General features: G+C 36.2%; 1 protein-coding gene across 1 annotated transcript in view; it reads left to right on the top strand.

Moving 5' to 3' along the window:
• Lrpprc (leucine rich pentatricopeptide repeat containing) overlaps positions 1–18,287 on the top strand; it is a 95,850-nt gene extending 77,563 nt beyond the window's left edge. The window contains exons 31-38 of the mRNA XM_070025496.1: positions 5,225–5,313; positions 8,293–8,494; positions 10,913–11,052; positions 11,186–11,301; positions 13,999–14,073; positions 15,679–15,763; positions 17,313–17,455; positions 18,134–18,287. Of these exons, the coding sequence (XP_069881597.1) occupies positions 5,225–5,313; positions 8,293–8,494; positions 10,913–11,052; positions 11,186–11,301; positions 13,999–14,073; positions 15,679–15,763; positions 17,313–17,455; positions 18,134–18,190 (907 nt within the window). The 3' untranslated portion in view covers positions 18,191–18,287. The remainder of the gene's footprint in view (positions 1–5,224; positions 5,314–8,292; positions 8,495–10,912; positions 11,053–11,185; positions 11,302–13,998; positions 14,074–15,678; positions 15,764–17,312; positions 17,456–18,133) is intronic.
• Positions 18,288–20,204: the final 1,917 nt, after the last annotated feature.

Raw genomic sequence — 20,204 nt, 5'->3', positions numbered from 1 at the left:
GTCCTAAAGGTTGGTCCCAAAAATACTCAAAATATTTTTTTACATTTTTTAATATATTTTAATGTAAAGATAATGTACAGAGGGGTTACAGTTACATGAGTAAGGTAATGAGTACATTTCCTATTGAGCATTGTTACCCCCTCCTTTTTTTCCCCCTACATCCCTTTCTTCTCACCTCTCCAACTCCCCTCCCCCCACCCAAAGTGGTAAAGTTCATTTTCAACATAGTGTCTTGTACATCTCATTGTTACAGTGAGTCAACCTGTATCCTTATTTCAGTATTCCCCAAATTAGAAAATTGTATATACAAGCTGCAAAGCACTGGAATCAAATACAGTGAAAACAGGGGTTCTACTATGGGGAAGAACATACAAAAAAAAAACAAAAAATCACATAGTACATTGTAAATACATTAAAAACAACAGCAACAAAGATAAAACTTCTTGTTTCTCTATCTTGGGGTTCATTTCACTTAGCATCATCTTATATGGTTATATGTACAAAGCTTTTGACCTTTTCTGCTTGTTCTGGACATATATTAGTTATTGCAAATAAGGGAAACCATGGGACCTATGTTTCTTTGGGCCTGGCTTACTTCACTTAATATTTTTTCCAAGTCTTTCCATTTCCTAACAAATGAGGTGGTATCATTCTTTCTGATGAAGGCATAGAATTCATTCATTCATATATATATATATATATATATATATATATATATATACACACACACACACACACACACACATATACATAATGTGATAAATATATATCACATTTTCTTGATCTAGTGATCTGCTGAGGGGCATCTGGGTTGGTTCCATTGAAATACTTCTTTAAAGCACTGATTAAAATGTCTTCACAATTATGGTTTTGTTCTATCACAGTGGCTTTTTATGGCAAAATGAAAAGTTTCACAAAGCACACCACCAAGGTTCTGATGCAGTTGAATGGGTAGGATGTGAAATGTATAACTAAGCATCCTAGGTGATTAAAGAATTATGTCTCAGATTATGATTATTCATATACCTTTAGTGGTGAACTGTGGTAACATGTCACAAATATTATAGAGCAAACTAAAAAAAAAACCAAAATGTTTGTAAGATGAGCTTAGAAATTGAAGGCAGTGTTATTAGGCAGCGCACATACCTCTTATTGAATGCCACCGCCCACATATAGTTCTCAAATTTCAGTTGCAGTTTACCTAAGGGTCATGAAATTTATTGAGTGGGACAAAGGCAGATGAACAGTAAACATTGTGTGTGTGTGTGTGTGTGTGTGTGTGTGTGTGTGTGTGTGTGTTGCGTGTGCGCACGCAAGAGGAAAAGAACACTAATCTCCCCTCTTAGCCATTTTAAGTATATAATACAGTATGTTGACTTATAGGCCTGTACACTGTATAGGATTCTAGGACTTAACGTGCATAACAAAATTTGTACTGTTGGTATACATTATCTCCCCATTTTTTCCCTTCCCAGCCCCTGCTAAACACCATTCTACACTGATGTTACTTATGAGACTTTCTATATACTTATAGCACACATTTACACCTCCTACCAGGTTTACTCTGCCTTTCTATGTATCTGAGTGTGTCCAATTAATGTGAAATTCAATACCGTGAATCAGCCTGGGGATTGGATACTTGTTTCCATTGAAACAATCATGATTTGTATCTAACTACATAGAATTTTAGATTGGGTTAAATCTGTTCTGGATATTTTTAAAAAATAATCTTGGACTGGGAATTCAGAAGGGAAGTTCAAGTTCTAATTAGCAACTGTTAAGTTATTTCTCTGGATTCATTTCCTACTTCCTTGCCAATACTAGACTAGGGCATATTCTCCCCTACTATCCAGCTCTGTATCAGCGATCAAAGTAAAAAAAGAATTGTTGAGGCTGGGAATGTGGGTTAATGATAGAGTGCTTTGCATAGCATGCATGAAGCTCTGGTTTGATTCTTCAGTATCACATACACAGAAAAGGCCAGAAGTGGTGCTGTGGTGTAAGTGGTAGAGTGCTAGCCTTGAGCAAAAGAAGCTCAGGGACAGCGCGTGCGCACCCGCGCACCCACACACACAGAATTGTTAACCTTTTTTTTTTATAAGCAACTATTTGTAATAGGGTGACCATGTCCCATAACAGGGACAAAACTTCTTGTATTAATTATTCTGGCAGTTCTATCTCCATGAATAGCAATGTGTTGTTATAATTATCTATATAATGCTACTTAGTTCAATCTTAAGAACAGTGAATTTCCCATAAACTGAAAAATAGTATCTTTGTTGTTCTACTGTCTCTGGAATATTGTAAGATACATCTGACTTATAATAATTTTTATTAACAATTTTGTTTAACCTTGTCAACAAGTCATGAAAACCTCAAAAGTAATAGTTGACAGTTCTCTTGACCAAAAAAAAAATTGTTGCTATATTTTGAGCAGAATTTCAAAATGTAGCTCACAGTGGCCTTGGCCTTTCTGAGTAGCCCCCAGCCCTGCTTCCACCCACTGCGTGCTATATTTACAGTCATGTGCTATCCCATGGCTGGATCATTTTCAGGAGGACAACTTCCTTTTTTAGTTTCCTGTGTTGTAAAGTAAGAATTTACTTGTAAAGAGTTGCTTCAAAAGAGACATTGCTGATTCAAAGATTAAGGGATATAAATTACTATAATAAATCTCTGGTATCACTAAGTGGTATTCTCAGGTGATTTGAGGGTCATTTTTTTCTTGTCTTTAGTAACTTCCTATCCTTAGTAGCATCCTGTGTTTTTCTGTCATTTGTATAAGTCTTAAGTGTATCACTTAGAGATTTTTTTAAATTTATGGCCAGTTCTTTTTAATCCAAAGTAATAATAAATTACAAACATTGACTAATGTCCTATGCTCTTGTTATATAAGCACATCCATAATCTATACATTACTCTGAAATGACTAATGTGGAACTTTCCCTGTAATACTGTCATGTTTGGTTAACATGTTAATTTTTGCAATTGATTATAAGTTACAAAGTGATACCTTTTTTTTTTTTTTTGGGTCGGGTCGTGGGGCCTAAACTCTGAGCCTGGGTGCTGTCCCTCAGCTCTTCAGCTGAAGGCTAGAGCTCTACCACTTGAGCCACAACACCACTTCCGGCTTTTTTCTTTTTGCTTATGTGGTGCTGAGGAATCGAACCCAGGGCCTCATGCAAGGCAAGCACTCTACCACTGAGCCACCTTCCCAGCCCAACATGATACCTTTTTTACCATCAGTTTTTTCTTTTAAAATTTGGTAGTTTGGGGGTCTGGGAAGGTGGCTCAGTGGTAGAGTGCTTGCCTTGCATGCCTGAGGCCCTGGGTTAGATTCCTCAGCACCACATAAGCAGAAAAAAAAAAAAAAGCTGGAAGTAGCACTGTGGCTCAAGTGGTAGAGCGCTAGCCTTGAGCTGAAGAGCTGAGGGACAGCGCCCAGGCCCAGAGTTCAGGCCCCACAACCGGACCCCCCCCAAAAAAATTGGTAGTTTAAAAGTGAAACTATATGCAGCTATGATCTAGTAGCTGCCAGCTTTACATTGCTGTTTAAATTGTTTCAAATTAGATATTAGATTATGTTATTGCTGTTCTCTTTCACAATAACCATATAGCTACACATAACTAATAGCTAGCTCTGTTAGATATCACAGATAAAGAATATTCCTTTGGCATAGAAAGTTTGGTTTGATGGCTTTGGAAAAAGTTAAAATTAGGAGTCAAAATCAATTTACTGTCTTGCATGAATGATTCCACCATAAAGATTGCTATCAGTAAGTTGTATTGCCAGTTTGAAACATTTTTGTTGTGAGTGGTCAAGTTTAAGCATATATTATATAATAGCTGTCGAGTTTTTTCTTTCTGATAACTATGTCAAGGCAGTTTGTAATGAGTAGGCAGCTTCTTAAGGTTGGAAGAGATAATCAGAAAAGAATGTTGTGTTTTGAGATTTTTTTCAAAAGGTTTGTAGTTTACACTTGTGTAGTAAGAAATTTCTTACCCCATTGTTTTAAAATTCTAGGTAATATTTTGACATGTATTAATAGTTCTAATTTTTACTTAAACTGTGCTGCAGATTGAAAAAGCAAATACTTTATTTTAAGCAATTTATAGTTTCGTGTATGAGTTGTTGACTTAAGAGCTTTGACAGATGGGACAAAGAAAAAGTCGAACTGAGCAGTGGTTGCTTTGGCAGGATTTAGAGGATTGATACAGGAGGGGGATAAGAAAATCCTGCATCGTGGGACTGCAAGGGGCTGAAAGTGACTGAGAGACTGGGCACATCCATCATCACGCTTTTAGAGGATTATTTGAGAATAACTCAGCAGTGGCCCTGCTCCTTTTGCAGTCTGCTCAGTTTATGGGTTCATGCTGGCAAGCCGTGTCCGGGTTGGCACTGACGTTACCACTGAGCGCTGTAAGGCAATGGCAGCACTTGCTTTTGCTCCTCGTGACCTGTGGGGATTTCCTAACTAGTTTCATTGACAGAGATGTCTACAATAGAGCAAAGAAATCATTCCAGTTAGATTTTTTAGGAGTTTTTAATCATGTAGGTTTTAGTGTCAAGTAGCAGTTTTTTGCTCTTAAGTTTTAAGAAGTTGAGGGATATGTTTTAAATTTAAGGCTGGAACAAAAGTGTTAGGTTAAATCAGTGTAACAACAGTTTTGGTTCTGCAGTGTGCATAAAAGCTTTAAGAACTGTATGTATCTAGATGACAGAAATTTGAAAATTAATCAACCAAATAATATGGTGTTGGTTAGTAATATGCATTAGTTTATATTTAAAATACACAGTGCTGAAAATAAATGTTCATTTTTGTTGCTAGAAGAATAGTTTTACATTTTATAATTATGGTGAATGTAGAAAAAAGAGGAAAAAGTATCCAGCTTCGGATACAGCTGAACAATGCAGGGCATGCAGTTATTTTAGTCATCTAATATGTCAGCATTCAAGAATCTGAACCGATTGTTTAAAAAAAATCTTGTACTTTGTTTCTTTTGTTGCTCATTTCCAACTTTGTCATCTGTCAGAATGCAAAAAAAAATTATCCTTCTATAACCATTGACAGGATAACACAAAAGCTGTCTCCAGGTCGATATTTTGCAGCAATATTTTTAACATACGAACAGTAGTTTTTATAATTTCACCTTGGTGCTCAACCATTTATTATCGTATCAGAAGCATGTCAGTAATTCCTTTCTAAATGTCTGCTTCTTTTAGCGCTGAGACCCACATCAAGGGCTTCACACTGAACGATGCTGCCAACAGCCTCCTCATCATAACGCAAGTTAGGCGGGATTATTTGAAAGGTATGTCACAATGCTTGACCTTTACGTCACATTAATGCCTCTGCAGATTTTTCTTGTAACGCCCTTCGAATACTTGGATAAAGGAGTCCATTTAGCAAATTACCTGCTTATCAAGAGCCTTTTGTGGTAGCTGAGAGACGTAAATTACTGTACATGCATTTATAATACAGCTTGAATATGAATGTACTTGTCATTTGACCACTTAGTCCAGTTTCCATTCCATTTAACACAAGATGGGTTTTCTTAAGATGAATCACAGCTCTTCAGACATGCAAAATTTGTGTTCCAGAACGAGAGAAAGTACAGGCTTTCAAGTGCGTTAAAATTCACAGCACAAGTCATTTTGCTTTGGAAATTAACATACTTTCAAGCATCTGAAACAATTCCCAGCAGTTGTTTTTTTGCATATTGTGTTGGTTGTGTGCAAGATAGCAAATGAGTTAAATTGAGTGTTAAATGTGTAGGATTGTGCACCAAATGATTATAATATTGATTTTTTAAACTTAGTCTAATACTTTTTAAATAGTTCATAATACCAAAAACAATAAAATACAGTGTTTGTTTAGAGTTTAGAGTTTTTAAATGGGTGTTAAGAGAGTAATACAAGGTAGATGTGGAGATGACTTTGAAGAGGGTTGGGCAAGGGCTGTGGTTTAGTGGAGACTGTTTATGTGTTTGCTGTGGGATAGATTGGGATACAAAGTCTTAGGAATGAGTTCCCAAAGGAAATAATGAAGATTCTCTTAAATTTAGGTAACAAGCTTTTCACATTAAGATTTAGGCTTGAATGGACGACAATGTTGTCAGACACCTTGTATATATACTGTTTTGTAGAATGGGAACTTCTTTGTACAACTACTTAAAAATAATAATAATAAATTTTAAAGAAAGAAAAAAAAAGATTTAGGCTTGAATTTTAGTAAATAAGGTAACACCAGTTTTGTCAGCACAACTACAAAACCCACTTTAAGACAGGGAAGACATTTTAGCTATTAAATGTTAGGTAGTTTCCTGGTCTGAAATAATGGTGTTATTCCTTATTAACATGTTTATAAAGTAGTTTCACATCTCACATTTCACATTTTTAACTTCAAGGATTGATTTTGGAGCCAGATCAAACCTAATATGTTAAGTTCCTCTTGAAAATAATCAGAAATTGCATAATCTAACTTTTGATTCCTGTGAGGTTTCAGCTTAATTAGAGGTTCCCCCACTACTTACCTCCACACCCCTCATCCTTGCCACAGACTAACTTCATGTTGTAGAAAGGATGGCAATGGTGTTGGCTTGGTTTTAAATATAAATCCCCCTCAATTCTTTTGTCTTCTTTTCTTGCCACTCCCTTTTATCAAGCCCTTCTAAGGAAGTAAAAAATAAAACCAATTAAATCTTACTGGAATTTTATAAACCAGTACTGTTATAATAATGGCTGGTACATGGCAGTACACTCTCACTACGGGATAATTGAGTAAATGTTGGAATTGAGTCACAGCAGGAAAAGATTTAGGGAAAGAGATGCAAATGGATACCATTTACAGTGTCCTCTAAGCTACACAGATGTCAAGTTTCATGTGAGCATATGCTTATGTCACAAGATCTTGCATTCCCTTTGGGTAGATGGTGAAGTTATCTGTCTCCTCACTATTCTTTCATATAGAGGATGGTTAGACTCAAGGTGGTATCCACCAATATGACTTTGACTCGTGAAATATTCAAAATCACTGAGGAAGACCTCAGAAATTTATCTATAAAATTGATACTTAACTCAGGTAATTATGAATGTAGCTTGTTTAATTCTGTGTCAGTATGGTAACTGCTACACAGTATAGCAAGTGCTCAATAAATTTGAGTTTCCATCATCACCACCATTGTTAGTATTTTTATCCATCAGTGGGAAGACCTTCTCTAACAATGTATTTAGGTACTAAAAATACTCAAGTTTAATTACCTGTATATGACTATCAGTTAACAAGATATCAAGCTAATTTTCCTGTAGGTTGTATTTTTAAACAGTATAAAACTGCTTATGTTTCCTATATGTGCATATGCATTTATAAAATATTGTTGAGTATGCTTTTTAAACTACCTATTTTTCCCTTTGCTTATTTGAGACTCAGAATTAAGATTTATAGATTTTTGAATTACAATAGTTTAGTATGAAGACTAAATTCTTCATGTCTTTTATTGTATTGTTTTTAATAGACCATTTAATTGCCCTTTCCCATTCTTCTGTGAAAGAGAAGCTATTCTCAGTTAACTGCCTTCAGAGACTTTGTTCTATCTATGTTACACCACTTGAAGTGCTCTAAAGCCATGAAGTTTTGTTGTAGTGATAATGGTGATTACATCCCTCCTATCATTGTTTGCTACCAGGGTTTTACTACACTTGTACATGAGGCAGTAAATTAGAAGAGTATTCTATACTTAACTGTCATCAAGTACTTACAATCAGGGGATTTTAAATAAGAAAACAAAACATTTGTTATAGCCATATGAAATGAATGTAATGTAAAATAAAATCTGTTAGTAAAATAAAGCCATACAAAATAAGTCTGTTAGTCTGAAAGTTGAATGATCTGTTTGGACCTCAAAGTATAAATCCAGTAAAAGTGACATAATTTTGGAAGCTCATTAATTTTTAATATTCATCCTTATTTATACTTCTGTAAACTCATCAGCTTCCTTTAAGTTGTTCGTGAAAAGTCATCCCTGAATGGAATTCACGTTGCCAGTAACACTTGGGTTCTTTCTGTGGCAGAAGGAAGAAATTTCTCTGGTCTCTAATACTTTACAGATAGTCAAATAAGTCATTTTTAAAAGATTTCTCATGAAGTATTGATATTTTCTGTAATATGTAATAAATTATTCATGGCTTTTTGCATATAGCCATTTGATGTTCATATTTAAAAGCTGGCTTTCAAGATGCATTAAAATCAGTATGGGTCATATAAGAAAACTGTCCTCTGTTCTTGGCTTTAGGGGCTGTAGCAACTCTACAAACATCTGTGAATTTGCAGCAGACCCCTTCTAGGTTAGCTGTGACCCGCCTTATCCAGGCTTTGGCCCTTAAGGGTGACATTCAAAGCATAGAAGCCATTCAGAAGATGGTAGATGGACTTGACTCAATTGGACTCTCAAATATGGTTTTCATCAATAACATTGCTTTGGCCCAAATCAAGAAGTAAGTGTTTCATTGAGCATTATATCAGATAGCACCTTTAAAATCTTCTTAAACTTTTGAAAACTATGTCAGCTGCTGTGGAAATGTCCGGTCAGATTATTGTTTCTGATTATTTGCTAACATTTATGAATAATTAATTGCATTTTAAAATGTTTGTGTGCGTACAGGTCCTGGGGCTTGAACTCAGGGACTGGGAACTGTCCCTGTGCTTTTTTGCTCAAGGCTAGGACTGTCACTTGCCACAGCTCCACTCACTTTGAACTGTTTTTGTTTTTTGTTTTTTCCTTGTGATTAATTGGAGATTAGAGTCTCATAGTTTCCTGCCTAGGCTGGCTTTGAATGTCAATCCTCAGATCTCAGCCTCCTGGGTAGTAAAGATTACAGATGTGAGCCATCTGTGCCCATCTCTTTTTTGCTTGTGCTGGGATTTGAACATGGGACTTGCACTTGGTCATCTGGAGCTCTATTACTTGAGACACAGCTTCAGACCTGTTTTTACTAGTTACATATAATGTACATTATATACAAGTATATATGAATGTATATATTGTATATGTGTATATATTTTATAAGTGTACACCTATGTGTACAAACATGCATGCTGGCCTCTTATTGTCAAAAACACTTCTTTACAAAAACAATTTCATTTGTCAGGAATACTTGAGAATGACACTCCACTCTTAAGTAAAACACTTGTGTGGAACAGGCCCTCACAAACCTGTTAAAAGTAAGCATTTTTAGGATTATGGAGCATGTACGTAGCATACATGAGACCCTTGGTGTGCACTTTCTTTTAAAGCAATTTTTTAAAAAATACATTTTCAACTGGGTGTGGGTAGATCATTTCTATAATCCTAGCTACTAAGGAGGCTGAGATCTGAGGAGCGGTTCAAAGCCAGCCCGAATAGGAAAGTCTGTGAGGTTTTTATCCTACCCCTCTCCCAGTGAAAAATTGAGCATAGGGCTACAGTTACAGAATTTTGTTTTCATTCTTAATACTTTTGGAAGAAGTATTTAGTACTGAATCTTATTTAATGAAAAATGATATTAAAGTTTAATGTTTATTTTTGTAGGATTTTTGTTCCTGTTCCTTAATAGAAAAATAATTGTTTTGTTTTATTTTTATTCTTCAAAATTATTTTCCTAATTTGAACTTCAAACTATATGTCTCATGAGAGAACATGATTATTGCTTTAAGTGGAAAAATACTCAAGTAAGAACTGAATAAATTTTAAGAAGTTTACATAGCATTCAGTTATATAGCAAACACGTTTTATTCAAGCAAAATTTCTAACAGGATGCTCAGTTTTAGGGGTGTGTGTGTGTGTGTGTGTGTGTGTGTGTGTGTGTGTGTGTGTGTGTGTGTGTGTGTGTGTGTGTGTGTGTGTGTGTGTGTGTGTGTGTGTGTGTGTGTGTGTGTGTGTGTGTGTGTGTGTGTGTGTGTGTGTGTGTGTGTGTGTGTGTGTGTTCGTTCTTTTTTGGTACTGGGGATAGAACCCAGGACATTGCATTTGCTAGGCAAGTGCTTTGCCACTGAAGTACAGTTTTAGTTACTTTTTTAATGCCGTAGCTTCAACATAAAGTTATTTGGATTTGGAGGACCGTATCATAACTGTGATTGCCTTAATCAAAAAGGCAGTCATGAAGAGAATTTATTAATAATTTGCTTAATAAAGCCATGAAATTGATTTGTCTCAATGTAAAGTGTGAAGATGACTTTTTTTTTGTTGGAATTTAGTATTTGGTATTTTTCCAAAAATATAGTTCCTGTCAAAGAGAATTGATATGACTATGAATTAGAGATGTGAAAATACCCTTTGAATATATTAACACTACCTTAACAAAATATTTATAGTAATGGCTCCTAAATTATAAAGATAAAATCACAGCACTTCAACAACTTTTACATCCAAATGGCTGCAAAGCCGAATGTGAAATGTTTGTGATAAAATCTTTCTTAATTCTTGTATATGTAGATTGTTTTTGTCTTAACAGCTATAAAGTAAAATAAGCAACTTATAGCATGAACTACTCTTTTGCTACCTAAATATGATTGAAGTTGCATATAGTGCTCTTTGGCTTATGCCTATAATCCTAGCTATCCAGAAGGCTAAGATCTGAGGATTGCAGTTTGAAGCCAGCCTGGGCAGGAATGTCCTTGAAACTGTTATTTCTAAACATCAAAAAGTCAGAAATGTAGAGTAAAATGCTGTCCTTGAGCAGTAAAGCTCCAGGGCATCACCCAGGCCCTGAGTTCAAGCTCCAGGACACATACACACACATAGACACACAGAACATACACAATCTAGTGATAAATATATTTCCCTTTTTTTTCCTAAAGTATTTGTATAAGTGGATCTAAAATTATATTGAAAGTGGCAAATATTTCTTTGCAATTTATTTTGCTTTATTTTACAGCAATAAGATAGATGTAGCTATAGAAAACATTGAAAATATGCTTACTTCAGAGAACCAACTGATACAACCTCAGTACTTTGGCTTGTCATATTTATTCAGAAAAGTAATAGAGGAGCAGCTAGACCCAGCAATGGAAAAGTGTAAGTTGGTTGTTTCTGTTAAAGAATACAAGCATGTTTTCTCTCTGGCAAAATTTGACCAGATTTCTGTGGTAAACAAATCATTCCACTGTTTTAAGAAAAAAAAATTTTTTTTAACCTCTCATTTTTCCAGTAAGCATCATGGCAGAGAGATTGGCCAATCAGTTTGCAATTTACAAACCCGTCACTGATCTTTTCCTCCAACTGGTAGAGTTGGGCAAGGTGGATGATGCCAGAGCGCTCTTACAGGTAATGATTCATGAAGCAATGGGGCTAGGTAATGACAAGTAAACTGGGAAGTTTCTGGATTAGACATGATTGTGTGCAGAAATATAATAATGAAGGATGGTGCTGCTAGAACATTTGGGTTCAAATGGGCAGTGAGGCTGTGGAACGAGGAACTAGGTCATAGGTTGTAGTTGCTGCTCATAACGGTGTCAAATAAGACTAGCACTACTCTTACAACAAGTAGGAGTTATGGGTTGGGGAATTGAGTTTTGCTGAAATGATTTTAAGACAAATGTTTCTGTGCAGATAGGTAATGCAAAACAAGAATTTCTTTGATTGCCTATTTTAATTTCTTCAATGCGCTAAATGCTGTGCATCGCCATGGCAACACAGTTTGCAAACAAAAAGTAGGAAATATTTGCTTTTAAGTACAGCTTCTCACTTGAATACTCAAACATTCTCAGTGCCGTATTCAAGGTTTATTAAGAGTTGAATTTGCTCTCTATTCACTTACGTGTCACAGACACATTAAATGACAAATGCAGGTCTCTGTTGCCCGCACTTGCAGCTAAATTAGCAATCTTCAAGGAAGGAGACAACTGCATTCATGCCATTTTAACAGCACTAACTATAAAGCTGCACCAAGTGCGATGGAGCGGTGCCTGATCGAGCTGCCACTGGCAGTGTACACAAACAGGCACCGCTGGGGAGCCCTTCCCAGCAGGTGGCAGTCAAACAGTCACCGTGATCCTGCCAGCGGCTGTGTTTGTGTAGACTCCCTGTGTCAAATTGAGGCCTGGGACCAATTTCTGATAGTAAATAGTATTATATTCACTTACACTTCTACCAGCTGTGAGATATGGTAAGAAAGAGATAGGGAAGGTGAAGCTGTACCCATTTGTTTGAGCTCCTGTTTTGATCTTCCATCTGGGTCTGATGAAATACCTAAAAATTGTTCTCTGGATTAACAGAGAACATTATATATATTGGGGGGGAATGCAGATTGATACAGCTTTTAGAGTTTTAACTTTTTTTACTTAATAGAGAATTCCAACAAATTGGGAATTTTCCTGATTGTTTCGACTCACTTGTCTATTTTTAAGGAAAAGGCAATTATGATTTATAAGGATTTTTTAATTGTTTTATTTAGCTGCTGTTTGTATCAAAAGTTTGAACATTAGCTAGGCCCTGATGGCTCATGCCTGTAATCCTAGCTACTCAGGAGGCTGAGATCTGAGGATTGTGGTTCAGAGCCAGCCAGGATCATAGTTCAAAGCCAGTCAGGGCAGGAAAGTCTGTGAGACTCATCTCCAATTAACCACCAGAAAGCTGGAAGTGGAGCTATGGTCAAAGTGGTAGAACACTGACCTTGGAACAGAAAAGCCCAGGGACAGTGAGTGCACAAGTCCTGAGTTCAATACCCACAGCTGACAAAAAAAAAAAAAAAATGAACTTTAAAACTTATACATGTGAAATAGACACTATGTTTTGTCTTCATGTGTATATAGCTAAACACTAGGAATATTAGCATGTAAATACCTAAATCTCATGATGGCACTTAATCACCTTTCACACATTACTTTGATAGTTATCTAGAAATCAGCACTTGGTACTCTTCTGTGGGTTTCTTCTGAGCCATAATCATTCTGGCTCTTCCCGGGAGCACATTTACCCATAGCCTGGGCAGGAGATGGCAGGTTGTTGCCCTTGTAGCTGCTCTAGCCTGTGTTCTTACCTCGGGGCCCTGGGCGACAGCGAAGGGCTGAAGTACTAGCAACAGATTCTGTCACTTTTGTCCCTTCAGTAGACTGAGGTTCCAGATGATATGCCTTTACTCATCCACTACCTCCTTGTCAAATAGTAAAAGATTATTCTTGCCTCAGAGAAGAACACTTTACACACAGATGTCGAAAACATCGGTTCATAATGTAAATGTTCTGTGTGTCCCCCAGAATTCTTTTTATACTATTCGTTTTAATATTGACAGTGTGTTAAAGCTTTGAAAGAGGAATGTGCTTTTAGAAACTTAAGAGAATGACATCTATGATGAGTGTAAACTAAAATATTGTCTTGCTATATTTGATTTGACTATAGCATTTTAGATTGGATAGACACTTGATTTATCTGGTCTGTCATATAAACTTTTTTTGAGTTTAACTTTTGTCTATTTCTCAAGCACTGGCTGTCTGTTGCAATGAAAGCCTTTTATAAAATAGAGATTGAAATCAGTCCTTTTGTATGCATAAGTGTAGGTAATTATACTTTAAAGAGAACTTGCTTTGTACATTTTAATTTTTATAAAGAAACGAGCAGTTATCTCCCTGACACCTTATTAAATGTATAATTAACCTTATGATCCCTAGCTCACTTGTGAATGCTTGGCAGTATAATTGGAGAGGAATAGTGTTTCTTTTTTCCTCTTCTCTTTGCAGTCCTAAACCTTGTTCTTAGGTTGTTGAAGCATTAGTTTAATTTTTCCTTTTTCTTTTTAAACAAACTTTATTCTTGCAGTGCCAAGGACTGCATTCGCCAAAGCCTGGCATAGCCTGAACTTGTTTTCTTTTTTCTCACTTAAAGAAATTGATTGACTATTAGGCCTTCTTGTTGGTAAATGATACACTACTACATTATTGCGAACTTTGTTAATTGAAAGTATTCACCTTGATCTACTTGTTTATCAAAAACCTCTACTTATTGAATAATGTTTTAATTTTTTAGAGATGTGGTGCAATTGCTGAACAAAGCTCGATTCTGTCTGTGTTCTGTGTCAGGACTTCTCAGAAACAAGGAAAGGTATTGTGCTGTACTTCTTAATAAATGCAGGATGCTGTAACGCAGCTGTGCTTGGTTTCATGGTTTAACATAAAAGCTCTTGTTTCAGAATCTTACCTAAAAACATTAGAGAGACTAAAGGCTTTGCCTGTTATTGCTTACTTTTTTAGGATGTTGGTTCAGAGACAGTCTTGCCTCCTTAGTCATATGAGAAATGTAGAACAACTTTATGTAACAGTGTATTGAGAATAAGGGCCCTTTTTCCTGGAAGGTAAATCTTGTAACTGAGGTCACCTGGGTGTGATGCAGTAGCACCCACCGAGGGAGTCTGACCACTACTAAGTATCTCCTGTCTGCTGGCTACTTCTGACAAGTATCAGACACAAGCCATATCAGTGAGCCATTTCACTTTTAAATTAATGTTCACATTGTTAAAGTTACTCTATTCTGTAAAAGGGGAGTATATATTGCCTGTAACAGGATCAAGTCCTATTTGATGATGATGATGATGATGATGATGATGATGATGATGATGATGATGATGATGTTATTTGGTGGTGCTGGGGATTGAGCCATGGGTCTTTCTACTGTTAGGTGAGAACTGTGTTGCTGAGATACATCCCAGCCCTTATTTTTTAAATATAGCTCAAAAATTTTTAACTCGGACTTAACTCTTGAATTATTTGGGTACTTGATGAAGTTTCAAACTGTAATGTTTATTAAAGTCCCATCTTTTTTCTCATAAGCCTCAGGTCCATTTTTCAAATACTTGTTAATTTTTAAGTCTGTAAGTTGTTAAATAATAAAAATACTTACTCTTACCTGATCTTTGACTAATGTTCTCAAAGTAAGCTTAAAAGTTTCACATTGGAAATTATTTAAGTTCCCATTAAATATTTCAGACATATGTCCAAATATGATGTAATTCTTTCAAACATTTTAAATTCTTGAAATGCAGTAAATATCAATCTTTAAACTAGGAAAATCTTTGCTTTATAAAATATTTATGTTACCTGATTTTTCTTCCAAAGAAATTCCTTTCAACACACACACACACATGTTAAGAATTCTAAGAGCCAGGCACTGGTGGCTCACAACTGTAATCCTAGCATAGCAACTCAGTTCAGAGACAACCCCAGCAGGAATATCCACTTAACCACCAAAAAGCCAGAAGTGGAGGTTTGACTCAAGTGGTAGAGTGCTATGAATGAAAACGCTCAGGAACAGTACCCAGGCCCTAAGTTCAAGGCCCAGGACTGGCAAAAAACAAACAAAAAAGCTCTTTCTCCATTGAGATTTCATAACTTTTTGGTGTGATTATCAGTTGACAAATGAAGCAGTCTTTAGACATTTAAAGTACTCATCTGAGATAGATATTATGTTTAGGTATTTTGTAAAATACTCAGAAAGGTAAGTTCCGTTATCTTTTATTTTGGGTGTAAATTATTGAATCTACATCAGATGTTAAGATAGCAGAAAGGAGAATAGTTCGTTAAGTAGAACAGGCAGCTTTGTTTTAATTATTATCAAGATTTGCTGATAAGATGTTGATAAGTCAGTGATGTATTTTACTAGTCTTATGAGTTTGTGGCAAAATGGCAATGTTACCTATATTTCATTTCCTAGGCACCAGTATTAAAGACTCTGTTAGAACTGATTCCTGAATTAGTTGAAAAGGAAGAAGCATACTGTTCCACTATGAAAAGCTATGGTAATAAGTTTAATTTTGCTTTATTATTTACATGATTTAATTTTTTTTTTTCTGTCAGTCATGGGACTTGAACTCTGGGCCTGGGCACTGTCCCTGAGCTCTTCAGCACAAGGCAAGTGGTCTACCACTTGAGCCACAGCACCACTTCCAGTCTTCTGGAGGTTAATTGGAGATGAGTGTCCCATGGACTTTCCTGCCCAGGCTGGCTTTGAACCGCACTCCTTAGATTTCAGCTTCTGAGCCACCAGTGCATGGCTGATTTAAATATTTATATACAGTATAGTCAACTAGGTTTCAGCCAGTAATCCTAATATGGTACTAACAATTCACTCTATAAACTGTTTTAAAGTGAAGAAAAATAATTTTACATTGTAAATATAATATAATTTGCCATTGTAATTTTAACATTGAGAAATACCTCTGAGGTCTTCATGGTAGCTCAGGTCTGTTGAACAGGATCCTGGAAAGACCTGGACATTCACTTTGACTTAGATACTAGAAACCAGTCTCTTCAGGGCTCACTGCCCAAAAAGCCACACAAAGCAGGTACATATTTGAGACTGTCACTTGCCTTCATAGCCTTCCTGCTCCTTCAGTGTCTGCCTCACCTGCCTACCTACTCCTTTTAAATAGTTAACTGAACAATAAACCCTCATATCTCAGTTGAAATCCCAGATTTTTTTTACCATTCTGTTCCCTTGTTTCCATATAGTCTACATAGAGGGAAACGTAGAAAATTTTAGCACTTTAAAACTAGGAATCCTTTTCCATCTACTACGTAGGCACTGATTTGCTCACTGGAAGCATGGGGTAAATAAAGAATTAATTTTATTTTTGACCACGTAACAGGCTTAACAATCAGATTTAGTATATTAGTTCTCCATTTGTCTACTCTTTTGAAAGGAACATGTAATATTTTCAAAATAGAGCTATCATTGCTTAACCTCCTCAGATTTCTAGTTTCTGAGTAAAATGAAATAATGTCATACACATAAAACATTTAGGTGTTACTACCAAATTAGGCAGAATAGAGAGAAAGGGAAATTGCTCGAGTTTCTGAGCAGCTTCTTAAAAGAGGATGGAACCTGAGGCACTGGCAATAGGAGAAAAGGTTGCAGGCCCTCTGGGAGAGGAGCTGAGGATTTAAATGGGACTCAGTTTGATTGCTACTTAGATTGATGGCTGCTCTTTTCATACCCATGTATTTTTTTTATAATTGAGAACTTCAGTTTGTGGTCATTTATCAATGGTTTTCAAAATAATTGGGAGAGTGATGAAGTAAGTCTGATCAGTTTGCATTGTATGCAAGTATGGGCATGTGAACATGAAACCCCTTTGTACAACTAATTGATGCTAATTAAAAATGTCGAAAAAAGTAATAACTGAAATGCCTGATACAATTAGTGTTAATCTAAAAACACTTGTAAAATTCCCTGTGTGTCATTTTCCTTCAGAGTGAATGAGGTTGAGTGAAGGGTGCAAGTGTTCTAGCAAAGGAGAAAGATCATCTCTGCCCTCTTAATATCTTTCTCTTCTCTAACTTGTTCAGTCTTGGACAAAGATGTGGCATCTGCTAAAGCACTGTACGAGCAGTTAACTGCAAGGAACACAAAATTGAATGATTTATTTCTAAAGCGTTACGCACTTCTACTGAAGAATGCTGGAGAATCTGTCCCTTTCACTGAACCCCCTGTGAGTATTTCTTAATTAAGGGGCGAAAATGCCTCCACAGATTATAGTTGCCTTGTAAGAATGTGTTTTTTGTTTTTTGTTTTTTTAAAGGGTAAGTTGACTATTTAATTATACAAGGATTAGGTCTGGTGAAGAACCCTGAGGAGGCCTTGAGGGCTGAGTCTTGCTGTCCTGAGGCAGCCCAGGGCTCACTGGGACCAGGATTCAAATCCAGGGTCTGCTCAGACCTGAAGTACAGATAGATGTGACACTATCACATGCCCTGGAGTAGTTCCACTGAAGATGGAACTTCTTGGGCCAATCAATAGCCAAAGTATAAGACTTTTTTCTTTTTTAGTTTCTAGGAAATACAGTGTTGTTTACTATGAGAAATCACATACCACAATTCCATTTTATTATATCATTGAACTGAAAGCCACTACACTGTGCTTATTTCAAATATCTCAACCTTGTATATTCAGGTTTGGTTATTTTCTCCATATATACTCGTTGGTGGTAACTTGAACTCAAAACTGGAAACCCTTGTACTTGGCTTTTCAGGAAACAGGAAGCTTTGCCAAAGGTTGAGGGGAGCCATGGGTCCCACAGTCTTGGTTATCTACTTGCTCTGCTTTGTGATTTTAAAGTTTCACACCATCACCTCTTGATGGTAACCTCCCTCTCTTTTCTCCCTAACAGGAAAGCTTTGAATTTTATGCAAAGCAACTTAAGGAATCAAAGGAAACCCCTTCATGAAATAATCAACCTATACTGTTTTGTGTGTATTTGTGAACCTATGTCTACATGTTATTTTTAAGATGTATTTGAGAATAAATTAAATAAATAAAAACTACTTTGCTGATTTTTTTTTTATTTAAAAGATGATGCTCAACCCTTCATTGACAATAACACTTTTTTCACTTTTTTGTTGTCTGTGACATAAGTATAGACTTATACTTTTCTTTAGGGCTTCTAACACAGGAGACCATAAATTTTTAGGGTTATCTCCTGTTTGACCCCTCAGTTCTCTTCTACTTACTATTTCCATAGAACTGTTAATTCCTTTAAGATTTCTTTATCATTTATCTGGAAATTTGGGGGCTATATAAAAGGATGCTCAGTGAGTTTCCTGTTGCTTAACGCTCTCGGCTACAATAATCCCGTACATATGAGTCCCAAATCATGTTCCCGTTTTGTCAGGTTCTGGCATCAAGAGTCATCAAATCCAGGGCTGGGAAGGTGGCTCAGTGGTAGAGTGCTTGTCTTGCATGCATGAGGCCCTGGGTTCAATTCCTTAGCACCACAAAAAAAAAAAAAAAAAAGTCATCAAATCCAGCATTTGCTACCTTCCAGTGAGAAGCCGAAACACTGCCCTTGGTTGGAGTGCTGTTGCCAAAACTTGGGTCTCCTGAGCATGTTTTCCCTCCCCTTCTTCCCTCCACCCCAGTGATTTCCATATGTGCTCATTTGAAGCCTCCACATTGACTCTACTGAAGTAGAGCAATGTATTCATTGCCTTTCATTTGGTTTTAGGATTTTATTAGTACAAGCTACGCCCTACATAAGATTTGTTACTTTAGATTCATATGCTATAAAATAGGTGATTTTATACGCGAAGAGGTAAAATCTTGTTTTGTAATCAAAATTTTAAACTAAATGTTATCCCCAAATTATCTCATGCATACTAGCATCCACATTGTGAGTACTTGTGTTTTAATATGGAACATGTTTGAGGAAGAAGTGATTATCAAATATGTCAGATGTGTTTTGGGAATCATCCCAGTTTGTATTCCTTGGCCATTTGAATTTGGTGGTGATTCATTCAATTTCAGTGCTCACTTGGTGCACAAGAGTGCAACTTTGCCATGGGGGGCAGTACATGTGCTTTGCTGTTGACCTTCGTTTCTTGTGGAACCTACTGGTCCTTCTGCCTGTAGTGCCTACATGGAGGGAAACCAAGAAGTTTGTATTGTAAGACAAGCCATGCTTCTGCTTCCACTCTAGTTTGTGAAATTCAACCTCCAGAAGCAAGAAGTTTAGCCAGAGCCATGTCCCAGCCTATAGGATATGGTGGAACTTGCTTTGGTGTCTCCATCCGATTCAGGACTTAAACATGCAGTCTTGCTGTTACCTAGTTTGCCAGGAGTCTCTCCTGTGTACCAGTCTACAATGGCCTTAGATTCTTACAGCCATGCCAACCCAAATTAGGTGAGCTAAGTGTCATTGATGCCCTAACCTGGAGGCATAATTTACACTTCAAAATCATCCTTGAAGAAATAAAAGACAATTTCATTTGCATGAAATAGTAAAATGTTGGTAGAGTACAAAGGAAATAGTTAAAATTTGTTTTAAACAAAGGACTATTTTATCTAGTATTTTAGCACTGTACCATTTTGAATGTAAATACTTAAACATGTATTTGTATATTCTAGATGAGCTTGTGTGCTTTCTAAATATCTAATAGCTACATTGAAATAAATAGAACTATAGAGTATAAAATTATAATAGCTGTTTATTACTCTCAAATTATAGCCAAACAGCTGATTCTAAAAAGTAAGCATGTCATTGTAAACTTTTAGAAAATACATTATATATAATTAGATGATGTTCATGTGTTAGAAGCCAAAGTAATTTAAATGAATTACTTTGAATAAAATGTATTCCAAACTCTTGGCTGCTTTATTTTAATCACCAAATATTTGCATGACTACTTAAAGCCATTTCAAGGAACTTTTAACATTTCTCAATGAATTGTGACGTCTGTTAGGGC

This window comes from Dipodomys merriami, unplaced genomic scaffold, assembly GCF_024711535.1.
Source record: "Dipodomys merriami isolate MVZ:Mamm:240054 unplaced genomic scaffold, mDipMer1.0.p SCAF_17, whole genome shotgun sequence".
Lineage (NCBI taxonomy): Eukaryota > Metazoa > Chordata > Mammalia > Rodentia > Heteromyidae > Dipodomys > Dipodomys merriami.
The sequence above is the reverse complement of the archived record's forward strand: the minus strand, read 5'-3'. Positions and strand labels throughout refer to the sequence as shown.